Source organism: Rhipicephalus microplus, chromosome 5, assembly GCF_043290135.1.
Source record: "Rhipicephalus microplus isolate Deutch F79 chromosome 5, USDA_Rmic, whole genome shotgun sequence".
Lineage (NCBI taxonomy): Eukaryota > Metazoa > Arthropoda > Arachnida > Ixodida > Ixodidae > Rhipicephalus > Rhipicephalus microplus.
Genome location: NC_134704.1, coordinates 56,413,839 through 56,427,329, shown reverse-complemented (window position 1 = coordinate 56,427,329; position 13,491 = coordinate 56,413,839). Strand labels below are relative to the sequence as shown.

General features: G+C 47.1%; 1 protein-coding gene across 2 annotated transcripts in view; it reads right to left on the bottom strand.

The window, feature by feature from the left end:
• The window catches only part of LOC119174516 (protein Wnt-5b), an 83,011-nt gene that overhangs the window by 57,335 nt on the left and 12,185 nt on the right, over nt 1–13,491 (bottom strand). The window contains exon 2 of one of the 2 annotated variants that reach the window (XM_075895505.1): nt 12,167–12,386. In XM_075895505.1, the coding sequence (XP_075751620.1) occupies nt 12,167–12,386 (220 nt within the window). The remainder of the gene's footprint in view (nt 1–12,166; nt 12,387–13,491) is intronic. The other variant, XM_037425455.2, reaches the window with a different exon arrangement.

The following is a 13,491-nucleotide window of genomic DNA, read 5'->3' as shown; positions in this document are numbered from 1 at the left end:
CAAAATAGCCTCGAGGACGAAAAGGGGGCCGTGGGGCTACCTATGGCAGCTCGTATTATAAGTGGGTCATAGTACGGCTTGAAACGCTCAATTTTGGAAATGTATAATGTCCATGAGGGTGAATGTCCGAGGATGGTTCAACGGAGTCCATCATATCAACGGAGTCCATCATACCGAGGGATGAAAATTCCACAACAGGATAGGGACCTTCATACTTGGGCATCAACATTGAGTAGAGACCAGACACAGTGGTAAGAAGCGAGAACCACAGAAGCTCTCCTGTCACTTGGCTCAATTAACTGACTCTATCTATAGCACGAGCACCGCCCACGAGTATTTCACGTTGACGACAGAACTACTAGATAGCTCTTGACAGGATGCTCTCGTTGGGCCCCGCCGTGGTGGTCTAATGGTCATTGCACTCGACTGTTAACCCAGAGGTCGCGGGATCGAATCCCGGCAGCGGCGGCTGCACTTTCGATGGAGGGGAAAATACTTGAGTCCCTTGTGTCTAGATTTAAGCTCACGTTAAAGGACCTCAGGTGGTAGAAATTTCAGGAGCCCTCCTTTCCGGTGTGTTTCGAAATCATATCAGGCGGTGGCTGAATTTACGATGGAGGCGGAAATGTTGTAGGCCCGTGTGCTCAGATTTGGGTGCACGTTAAAGAACCCCAGGTGGTAGATATTTCCTGAGCCCTCCACTACGGCGTCTCTCATAATCATATGGTGGTTTTGGGACGTTCGACCCCACATGCCAATCAATATCAATCGAAATCATATCGAGGTTCCGGGATGGTAAATCCCCGATAATATATTAGTATTATTATATCAGTGTTTCCCACTGTAGCGTTACTCTTCGATACACCTATTTCTTGCATGTGCGCCTTTCTTTCGCGTCAAAGCACATGAAATGTCCTGCATCACCAATATCGCCACCAAAAGGCGCAACATGGAGGAGTACATCGACCAGTCTTAAGTAAATGGGTGCATGCGGACTTGCACAAACTTAGCTTACAGCAGTGACACCATCGCACCATTAGTGCCGTACTTGAGGCGAAAGCACAACAAAAGTACGCGAGCTCAACTGCTTACCCCTAGTGATATCTCGTTCCGCGAGCTAGGATTTCAAGTTGGAAGAGAAAGTACACAGCCGGGAATTGGTCTTCACGGGAGGTCCACGTATGTCGCGGGCCACGGCACACGCAATCCGAAACCATCGCCCTCGTTATAGCTATATCGTTTCGATCAAAACAGCCAGTGGCCATGGCCGGCAATAGTCACGCCGGTCACCGATGCGAACCGTTCTTTTTTTAGGCGACATCTCCAGCTGCAGTTCGACCAACGATGCCAGCTTCACAGCCATCTCTCGAACGAGAGCCTTGGGCAACGCAAACCGATAGCTGTGTAGCCACTGACCCTTCTGTGATCATGCGCGATGAAGAAGAGAGATACAAGAGGGACTCACGAGGTGCTCGGAGCGACGATCCTATTGCTGAAAGCCATGCTGACTCGATCGAAAAAGCAATCACGCTCTGACCTCGTTTAGTGAGCGGAGAACAATTATGGCCGGCCGCTCTCTATTAATTACTCTTTTATTTTTACAGTGTGCACGAGGAAACATACACGTGGCACTGCATGAATACGTATTCCATGGGGTCATAACTCATAGTCTTTTGTTCTGAGTTGCACGGACTTCTTTGAAGCTTCCTCTTTCACCTGCTTGCTTCAAGCGGTGCGCCGGTGGTCGCGCGAAACGTGCCTATGCGAGGTTGTTGCCCGGCCGACATTTGAGCAGCGCGTATATATAGAAGATTGCTGCCTGTTACAGATGGACAAATGGCATCAAAGTCAGATACAGTCGAAAGCTTCTGTGTACAACGGACACGTACACACCAAAATACTATGTATATCAAGCGTTCGCAAGTATTCCTGCCATATTTCGAGCGCTATATCATGCGAATCACCTTCTATGTAAAACAAAGATGAGTTCTGGTATCTTCATTGACAAATACATGGTATTACCAAAAGCACGCCTTATTGGGGATCGGGACTCGCTAAGATTGTTCTTGCCTTGTGGTCACAAACTTGCGGACGCAGGTTTGATTCCCAACCGCAGCACTCACATTTAATGCCAAATGTAGGAACACCCAAGTGTATATAGATTCAAAATAACGTTGTAGAAGCACACATGGTCAAAATTAAACCAAATACCACCACTTAACCACTGCGTCGTGTGCCTCAAAATTGTGTCGAGGTTTGGCCACGTAGAAACACGGAAATCGTTTTCTAACCTATCCAAGATGTATAACGTTAGATGTTTCGCCTAACCACCGTTGCTCCTTATTAGGGTAGCAAACCACTGCGTGCCTAGTTAAACGCCTCGTCATTTCACCGAAGAGAATGAACTAGCTCTCCTAGAATACGGTTTGTATCCCCTCTCGCCTATTACGACGGTCGAGTTCGTCGGCATTCAGACAAAACGATCACCCCGCCGCAGAATCTGCTTGGGCCGCTACCTCATTTTATGACTCAAGTCACGGCTTACACGTGTTTGTATATTTGCATTCTCGCGTCGATCTGTGCCATTGAACCCCGCACTGCGTGTCCTCCATCTTTTTTTCGCACCTTTTCCACGAGCCGCGAGCTTGAAAACATCCGTGCGTCCGCGCGACGCAGTCTGCCGAATACAAACAGCAGGCCGATAAGCGCTCTCGCCTCTTCGAAGGCATTAAACGTCCTACGCAGAATTATTGAATTTGCGCCGTTCATCAACCTCAGCGCCGCTACATGTAGTGTATACATAAATTGTACACAACGTCGGTGCAACTCCTGCCACCTCTAAACCATCGAAACACCGGGGGCACGCACTGCCGACGTCTCCGCACCCACCGGCCGCGAGCGAGCGTGCGCGCGTGTATTTAAACGCAGAGAAGAGCGAGGTGGCGAACGAAAGAGAAAGAAGTCGAAGCGAGGTATAGGACCTGTATAAACACACTGTTCGTTACACTCCTCGCCTCGCAAAGGTGCGAGAAGACTGTTAACCCGGGCCGTATACCTTTCCTTTCCCCTCGCCTGCATATATATTCCGCTGCAAACTTCACCTCTCGTTTTTATTTGCCCTGTCGTCTGCTGCGTTTGGCGTGCGTGCAGACGATGACGACGACGCATGCAGTGCCTGGAGAGTCCTGCCGCAGCAGCCAAGACTGAATGGCGTTGTACAGCGGAATGCCGAAGGGGGGCTGAGCAGCCTCGCGAACCCTGGCGGAAGGCAGGTTCTCTTCTAAATGGCCACTCCTCTACCAGGGAGCTTCGCGGACGCGAAGAAACAAACATTCGCTGCTTCTAGTCGTAAATCAAAAAGGTCCGCGGCTCAGTAGAGAGTGCGACCCGTGGACTGGTGGGGAAGGCTCGCGGCGTGTTCACCGGGAAAAGGTGCGAGGCGCCCGCGGGTCTCCAAGATAGGACGACGCGAAAAATTTCTCGCGCGTGCGCGCCGCAGAAAAGTCAAATAAGTAGTTGTGCAGCCAGCCTACCAGCTGGCGAGTCAGTCCGATCAGCTCGGAGTCTGTATACTTTTGGCACAGCGTATGCAGCGACAATGAGTACGGCTATGGTTTGGCCTTTCGGTACGTGCGGCATGACCCGGTCGTCAAACAGAAGCTGGGGGAAGTTGGCAGCGTAATTGTAATCACCGGCCCTGCCTGATGTCAGAAATTATGACCTGAACCCCGTCACGAACAAAACGAGAGTGATCAGTGGAAACGTGTAGCTAAGACGTGATTGATTTAGAGGGGAGGGGGATATCGAGGAGGAGGTAAACTAAAACAAGATTGTGAAAACAAATACGTAGCGGTCTTGTTAGGTCGGTTACGGTTACCTGGTTCGTTGCACGCTGCCAGTTAGAAACGAATATGCACGCCTCCGCAGTGCATATTCGGTATGCCGCGTTCACAATGGATTGCTCTCATATACTAAGGTATATGTCACTCTGTCTTAAGGTTTCAGACTTGGAATGCACGCAGGTCTTCTGGCAATGTGTTTTATAGGGGACTAGAGAACCTGCCTAGATTTGTACAAGAACCTTCACCCCTATCAACTTTATAGATCAACGGAGTCCTCTATGAAGCGTTTTGAATTGGTAGCGGAAAATTAACATTTCCAGTAGACGGTGCATGGGTAAGTTGACGCAAAAATAGGCCTATGTGAAATGCCTTTGTTCAATTCAACGATGGCACAATATGTATTGATTGCGAGAATCCTCAACCTGGGAAGTACATATGATCAAACTATCGAGCAGGATTCCCAAATTTAGTGAGAGAAGCAGTAGGAACTTGACATTGTTTAAATTTTGGACGCAAGTCAATCGTGGTTGAATAAACATCCTTCTGTGGCCTTGGAGCATTGCTTTATATATACGTATGCTTCTTGTTAACTCGTCAAGATCATTTGGGCTAACATATCGTGTACGCACGAAAAATTGCAGCCAGGTTAACTATGTTAGTTAACTAAGTTAGCGCGAAAGTTAGTTTACTGTTGTGTCTTTGCCGCACAACTGAACTCCATCAAAAGCGTTCGCCCTTCTCTTCTCCGTGCTAGTTGCTGCTTCGATGAAGAACTTATAGGTGTTTTCTAAATATATATCCGATAACTTGAGGTTCACTCTTTAGCCAGGTAATCAGTAAACTTGAAAAACCGCGACCTCGCATTCTTGTCACTTGAGCAGCCGCACAGCAACGGGAACGAAAGTGCAAATTTAAAGCTGCACATCAGAGGCACAACTACGCCGTGCGTGCTAAACCGTTCGTGGACCCCAAATGAGTTGGCATAGTGAGCACACAACCCACACCTGGCAAGTCATGCTGGTCACGTAAAACCCAGTCCTTTAGAGACAATGAACAAACAGGAAGAGGAGACAAAAAAGAACCGTGGAAAGGTTAGTTTGAAATGTGGAGGTGGCCTATCCAGCGAAATTACACACTAGAAGAGGACTAAATGGAAGCAAGATAGTTTGTAGGTTCAACCCACCCAAAGCCTTTCTACTCACTCCGGACAAGTAGCTTAGAGAGAGTGAGTGGAGAAGATACAGCGCCGGGGTAGTGAGAATTACGCCCAGTTTTGTCTTCGCCTCGGTTTCGAGTTAAACAAAAGCCAACATTAGCCCCTATAGAAGCCGATGCGGTCGCCTGTACAAAGCATTTCGAGTTCACGAGGGTCAAGCTGCAGTTTGCGAAGTTAGCGAAGGCCTATAGCCCGAATTAGCACTTTTCTCGTCTCGACTCCACCACCTGACCTCGGCGGGACGACGCGATGAAACGTGAGGGCATCTCTGGGGGTAAGACATGGGGACACCAGTCGAGAGAGGGGGGAGGGGGGTTAGCAAGAGAGGTCGATCCTGTCCTAAACCGCCCTGCTGTAATAACGACCAGGTTCTGGGCCACAACGCTGGGGCGTGCTCTACATACGCGTGCAAAAAGTACACGTAAGAAAAATGAAGAAGAGAAAGAAGAAACGGGACGGGAGGAAGAGCGTGAAGACACGATGTGCGAGAAGGTCGTGGGTGAGAGTATTCGCGTGTGGGTGTGCTCATAGGTTAAGAGAGAAGAAGAGGAGCGTGTCTTTACCGCACGGGACACATTCACGCACGCGCTCTGTACTCGCGAAAACCCTTGACCACCACCCCCACCCATCCACCCCGGGTGGACTGATGACCCTTCGAAACAACGGTGGGTCGCCGTGTTCCTCGTGCTCATCGCGTGCCTGGCGCACCGCCCGCCCAGAAGAAGCATCGATTGGGCCCTAATGTTCGTCTATCGGCCGCCGATGGCGTGCAACATGCCACCTGCCCCGCGAGCCCGTCATTTGTCATCGCACCCGCCCCACTTCTCTCGGTGTTGGGCGATGACAGAGGTGCCAGTCTCCTCATGCACGCGCGGCTCTCTGTAGCAGCAACTAGGGGTGTGTGCGTGTGTGCGTTCATATGCGTGTGTCTTTGTTTGCGTGGCTGTGCGATGAGCGAGCATTCTTTCGCTGGAATAGCGTGAACGTACAGGTTCTTTGAAAATCGTGGGCAGAGGGAGATCAACGAGTCACTGATCCATCTTTTCCGTTTGCTGCAGCTTGCTCTTCAATTTTGCATGCTCCCGTGAAGTCCTTTGCAGCGCGAGCTTAAGACGTCACTGTCTCAGTTTTGCCTAAAGTTCTTGTTCTAAGCCTCGAATGGTGCATGCAAGATGAATGGGGTTGTTTTTAAGCGCGTTTGGTCAAGGGAGTGAGGTGTGACGTGGAGATCGGGGAAGAGCACGGATTCTCTGTTTTATGCGCGAAGCTTGTCTAGGCTTGTCCATTGGCGGCGTTGACGTTGGACTTGCAAGATGCTGATGACAATGAAGAACAAGCACATTGGACCACAGGCCATTTAGCATGAAAAAACTTCTGGGCCCGTGGCCAACTGGAGTTTTACAGTCCCATGCTTTAAAAGCATTAACACGTTTTTTACAAGACAGCGGGATTGCTGACAAGTATTAACAAAGAACAAGCTTTCATTTGTAACACATGTACTTATTATATACAGTATCATGTGACACCCATCACGTGTGTGTTGTGAAATGAAAGACGTGTCGACTATTATGTACATACGAGCGAATGCATGTTTATAAGGACCAGACGTGTGCTTTATTGTTTTGTTGTTGTGTTTTGTGTTTGTTGTTTGTGTTTTGTTGTTTCCAGAGACTTCTTACAATGACTTTCAAACATTTACTTACCATTGTGATATGTACGTATAAGTGTGTCTTTGCATATCTGTGCCTGAGTTTTATATTTTCTATGCACTGCTTTGTATGTTTTGCTTCAAGATACGTGTTCAAGTTTCAATTAACGGCTAAGGAGTAGCCGGCGCCATAATGGTGCGCCAACATCTCCTTATATATCATATCAATAAAAAAAAAGAACAAGCACGTTCTAGGCCGCACACTTTAATGACGACGACGCTGATTACGATGAAGATGATTACGATGATGATCCCAGACAACGACTAGCTTGTGCAAAGGATGGCGTCTCGATATGCTTCTACAACGCATTTCATATGACTGGGAATCCAGTCGTATACGAAAACACTGTATAACGTATTATATGAAGCTAGGTCCTACCAAGATCTAGCTTCATATAATACGAATCTAGGATGTAGCCTTCAGAATCAGGCTAGATCCTATATCACAAAGCAGTAATTATGAAGGCGAAAACGAAATTCACAATTCAACACAACACTACCACTTATGACCGATAAACATCGTATATAGTTGTACGCCACTTTGTTACTCATTTTTATGCGTGAGTGGTGAATGTCACAGGTGATTGACGGTAACACCGAATGACCCGACTGCTTCGCCCACTCATCATAGTTTACGTCGTGTTTATGTCTTGATTTTTTTGCGGACGTGTTATACTTGCGAACGAAAAAAACAAGGTCCTTCATGCATTCGCCTAAGATGACTCGAAGGCGAAGGCCATCTTCTTCTAATAATTATAATTGTTAGGCTTTAACGTCCGAAAACCTCGACATGAGTACGAGGGACGCAGTAGTGAAGGGCTCCGCAAACTTCGACCACCCCAAGTTCTCTACTATGCTTCTAAATCTGTGTTTCACACTCTTCTTCTTCTTCTCAGTCAATGTATCTACTTATCCTCCTGCATCTGGTGGCTCTCTTCCCCTAACGAGGTCTTCCACTATATCCAGGATAGGGTGCATTGCAAATTATTCGCTCATCACCTTCTTTTGGACTGTCTCTATGATAGGCCAAGCTTTGATCAAACGAGGATGTCATATGATGACGCCACATAGACGTCATGATGACCTCAGAGATTTTGACAATCTGTGAATTCAGGTATTCACGTCAACAGGAACAGATGACTTTTTTTTTGTCAACACTCTTTTTGACAGCGCCAATGATGGCGGTCAGTTTTTGCGTTTGATAAGGCGACTATGGCTTCTGGTTTAAACTATAAGCATGCATTGCCTAATCCGACTGGTTAGGGAATACACAACATAATATATGGTTGATGTGGGGGTGGAGAAACCAGGAGAATTGAGGTGTTCTTGCTGAAAATGCACACAATATTTTATTACATGTAATAGTGGAGCTCCTTAAAAAGATAAAAAGAAGCCTTCCTCTTGCCTCTAATGTCAGAAAAGTTAGACGCTTAACTCGTAAGACATTTAGATCTAGGCACACGATATGTTCCACTGGCGGACGCAGCTTTGATCTTTCGTAGAGTTCCCAAAGTGACCATAAAACACTGTCACAAGTGACTGAAGCGAATGACCTTTTTCGTCTGGCGAACATGTGGCTTCCGAACGTTTGTTTTGAAGGGCCGGGGCCATCGCGGGGTATCTTTGCAGCACATGGAAGGATGCGAGTCGTTCGGAGACCCGCGTATCCACAAATCGGCTATATTGGGCTCTGCCGAGCACTTTACAGCCTGCAACCACATGGTCTGCCGCGCGCGGGACACCACCCGCGTACAAACTGGACAGGGTACTCCCGTTCCCCGTTCCATAGCGCAAAAACCAGGGTATATTCAAGCAACAAATCTCTTGCTTGGCTCCAGGACTTTTCAATTCAAGTCAACGCTTCATTTGCCTCGCACTGAACAAAGGATGAAAAGAGCAGCAACGAGCGGCTACTGCAATGGGTAGGGGGACTGGTGGACATCCCTTCTTTAGACGACATCAACAGACAGTGCTTAGGATGTGAGTCACTAAAAAATCACACAGGAGAAACGAAATACGCGCAATACAAATCTGTCACGTTGGTGGTAGATTATTTGAGAGTGAATTAAGAGGAAGCGATTGTAGTAAATAGTTTTAGAGAGATATAACGAATCTATATGAAAAAGGGAAGTCACAAATAACGTGACAGTATCTTGCTAAAGACATGTCATGAACAATTGCTATGATTTACTTGATGTGTCAACGCCATGCTCATGTTGGTGACTATGTAGACAATGTCGAAAGTCTTCAAAGCAGCGTATGTGAGATCACGTATGAAATATCGCACTGAGAAGGTTATAATCATCTGACCCCAAATAATTTCTCGAGTCACGGAAATGGACACGTTTCTCACTATACTACCCGCATTGCAGATCCTCGATGTACTGAAAGTTTAAGGGCCTATGATGAATATGAAATTTTATATTTGAAATATTCTTGAGTAGGGAACAAAGCCAACGTCCCAAAAAAAGATCTTGTCTTCTTCTTGCTGCTTTATAGAATACACTGCGGGTTGTCCAAAACAGTAGCTCCATAAGACCCCTGGTAAAACATTTTTTAAAAGTTTTTTTCAAGCATCTGTCTTCTTTTAATCTTGTGCCTCGTTTTCGGTACGTGACAGTCTAGCCGTTTTACGCATGTGACAGTGAGTCAATTGACTTGCAGCTTTTCTCCATACCTACGATGTTTTGAAGGTCTACGCTTATGAGAAACGCCCCAGCTGTATATTTGGTTGAGAGCTGGGAGGCGTCGTGTTGTCGGAGAAGTTAAAGTAACGCCCCCCCCCCCCCCCCCGCAAGCGTAACGTTGAGGGAAGAGAGAAAGGAGTCTGTGAAAGCAGAAGATAAGAACGTTGCTATGAATACAAGGTTTGCCATTTCAAATGGGATACCTCCTATGTTGTCTGCAGCTTCACGCACAAAAGCAATGTCTTTCCCTTTTCGTACGCTTCAGCATAGCCGGTGTTTTTTTCCACGACTGTGCGTGGCACGTCCTCTACTTAATCTACTCTTCAAAAAAATGTTTGGCCGCGTGGTTTGAATGACTGGCTCTCTGTTCCTGTTATCCGGCGCTGGAAACAAACAAGTCACCCAAAAGGAAACAAACTAACTACAAGTGACACAAGCGGTGACTGAAGGTGTTCCGTATACGACCCAGTGAGGAGATCTTCACGTCTTCGGAGCACACGAGCACGTGGAATGATCTAAAGCTCCACGATCTCTTTGAGAAAGAGAGAAACGACTCAGAACGTGAGAGAGAAGGCCCGCGTGTCCGGCGGCGTTCCCCGGACCCTTCATCTTCCACGGCTTTCGATCTTTGCGCGGACACCTTCGTTATGACGCCTGCTGGCCACTTTTCCTTGCCTGACCACTCTCTCGGGTACCACGCTGCACGAGGCTGCCGACGACGAAATCCAGCAGCCTCCCTTTCTTTCTCGGCAACTGGAGTGCCCGCCGGCAAGACGCCGTTTTGTACGCTCCATTCTCGCCTTGCCCTCGCGCCTCTTCATCCTCCGTCTGACTGCTCCCGCGGTGCAACTCTACGCGCGAGGGTTTATACCGGTAGCCGCCCATTTTTTCGCCCTGTGGATTGCCACCCCCCGCCACCTCTTCATGCTGCTGCTTCCGAGCACGCATCCATCTACATACACTGGCATGCGCCGCCAAGTAGTCGTGTTCTCGGCGTATAGTGCGCGTTACATGCAAGGTCGTGTCGGAATGCCTTGCCCCTCCTGTTTAAGGGCCGGGGACATCAAACGAACGGCGCCACTCGGCTTTCGTGTTCGTTTGGCATCCGCCGGGGGGCGCGGCCGCTGCCACCGTCCCAAGCCCGTAATGCTGCTGAGGTGTAGTACACCGGAGGGCACGGCAGGGCGGAAAATAGAAAGGACACGGCTCTCTGTCTCTGTAAAGGAGCTGCCGCCGACGAGGCGTCATCTCCGTTTGGAGCGGCGTATTCCAGGGGTCTTTTGTTGCGTGGAGCCGCTGAGCATCTTTGGCGCGGAAACGACGCCGTGAGAATGATGGCGTTGGTGATGACAGCCACCGTGGTGTCGCTCGGCGCGAATGTATATCTGTCACAGCTATAAGTGCGTGAAAGCGTTCCTTGTACGTATCGTCCCGCCTATGTGTGTGTCCTTCGGTGTTTGCGTTGTGGTACGGACGATCCCGGTACAAGCTGAAATTTTCACGGTGGGAGTAACTGGTTTGTATCGACTGACACACGCGTATTTGTAATCTAGACTTTGTGAACATGAATGATGACTTCTTGAGTGCGACAAGTATATATGTAGCAAATTTTGACGCACACTGCTGGTTACGATGAGAATGGGGTCTCATTCTCATAGACCCCCCCCCCCCCCCCTTTTTTTTTCTTATCACTAGTGTGTGAAACCAACTGACTCAGAAAAAAAAGCGTAGACCAAACCTTCTCTCTCTCTTTTCTACGAAGTGCAGAAAGTTGATGAAAAGACCACATGACGCCGTCAGAAACCAAAACGCATGGTTTAAATACTGAAGCAGTGCTCTACCATCTAAACTGCAGCATGGCGGTGCGCATGTCCGCTCGGCTGCTTTCTTATATATATATATATATATATATATATATATATATATATATATATATATATATATATATATTGTGTGTGGGCGCGTACAAGTACGAAATAAGGATGAGGTCCTAACACTGCCAGCCAATGCCTCTCATTGTGTCTTCTATTCATCGTATGTCGGTAATTACTTGAGGCGGGCATCACATACATTGATCGCCCACCGCTGAGCTTGACGTAACATGACGTAATTTACGGAACCCTTCAATACGGTATCTCTCATAAACGTATCGTGGTTTTGGGACCTTAAACCCAAGATATTATTATTATTATTATTTTATTATTATTATAATTATTATTATTATTATTATTATTATTATTATTATTATTATTATTATTATTATTATTATTATTATTATTATTATTATTATTATTATTATTATTATTATTATTATTATTATTATTATTATTATTATTATTATTATTATCTCTGACGAAGTCTGTTGGGTGTAAGCATAGCGGCTCATTCGAACATTCAGAAATGTTAGCTCACTGCCTGTGGAAGCTGGGGCATGAGCAAAATTAAGCGACGCTCAAGAACAGTGTCATTTACTCTCTTCTGTATTGTTTTAATTGGCTCGATGTGAAAAGTTTGAGGTTTATATTACCTCGATTACTTTGGAGATTATGTGCCAAGTCAGGACTATAACAAAAAGGCAAAGGTCTCTTTTTTTTTCTTGCAGAACAAACGAACATAAAAAGGCTAGGCAGTCTTCTCAGTGCTTGGTTCGTCAAGCAGAAGCCTCGTCTCGCCCGCTAATCGAAGAAATAATTTGAAATGTTGCTGTACTCACATCCACGTGCCCAGGGACATAGCGGTGGGTGGCAGGCCTGCCAGGGCCAGCGCGATCACCAGCAGGCCTGCGCGGGCCATCTTCGAAGCGGGCACAAGCGCCGTGGAGGCGGCGGCGGTGCCCGGCATGACGCGTTGTTTCACATCTTCCACCGCGCCATGCCACCGCCTTCTCGTCGACACGACGTTGCCGTATGGAGATCCTGCGACACGGGGGACAGCTGTGTAAAATATGCGAATATTTTAATTGAAATGAACTAAAAAAACACATGGCTTATTTCTCTATCATAGGAATCGTTATAACACGAAAGTGAAATGTATACCTTCAACGAAGTTCATTGTACATGGTGCACTGGTTTATGAGAGCTTTTCTTGGTGTTTGGCAACCCACGTGGACGCCCACTGGCACATCTCCAGCCCGATAAATAACACCCATCATCCTGGTCTAATCATTGTGGTAGATAATCTTTTTATATATACCTGGAGAGAATATATGGTCCGCCCGCGGCGGCTGCATTTCCGATGGAGGCGGAAATGTTGTAGGCCCGTGTGCTCAGATTTGGGTGCACGTTAAAGAACCCCAGGTGGTCGAAATTTTCGGAGCCCTCCACTACGGCGTCTCTCATAATCATATGGTGCTTTTGGGACGTTAAACTCCACATACTTATATGGTCCACATACTTATATGGTAAGATGCTATGGCATTGACAACCTCATAATAAACACTAGTACTCAATATGCACTCCTTCAAAGTGTCGTCACTTAAGGAGAGAAACGACAAGGTGGGCGCCCTACAGTAATAGGGTTACCTGCTCTTGTGCTCGTGCATACATTATACTACACTTCGCTTCAGCAACACGGGAGGCACAAGTTTGTGGCTTCAACGGCGTGATCGCGTGAATTAGTTCCGCTTGCATGTTTCGCTTACGGTGTATAAAAAAAATTTGGACGATCCCATGTACCTTGTGAATCGATGTTATGCGAAGCATGCATAGGGAAGGTGACCATGTTGTAATTTTGTTTTGAGCGACACGTCATCAAATGACGCTAAATATATGTATAAGTGTTGCACGCACAGACATGTGTTGGAGAGTTGTAAATATAACCAGTTGTTTGCACTTGCGCAAAGATATCAACAAGAATAACAGTATAAGCAACACTGGAAGCGATAAGCTGACATGAAGCGCTGGTGCTTGCGAGGATAGTAGCCCTAGACACTGCTACATAAAGAACTTCAGCAGATGGCACCTAACTACAATTGACGTCAACCCGACATGACGGCTCTATCAAAAGAGCACATATGTAAGCGTTATGTAATCAGAGAGC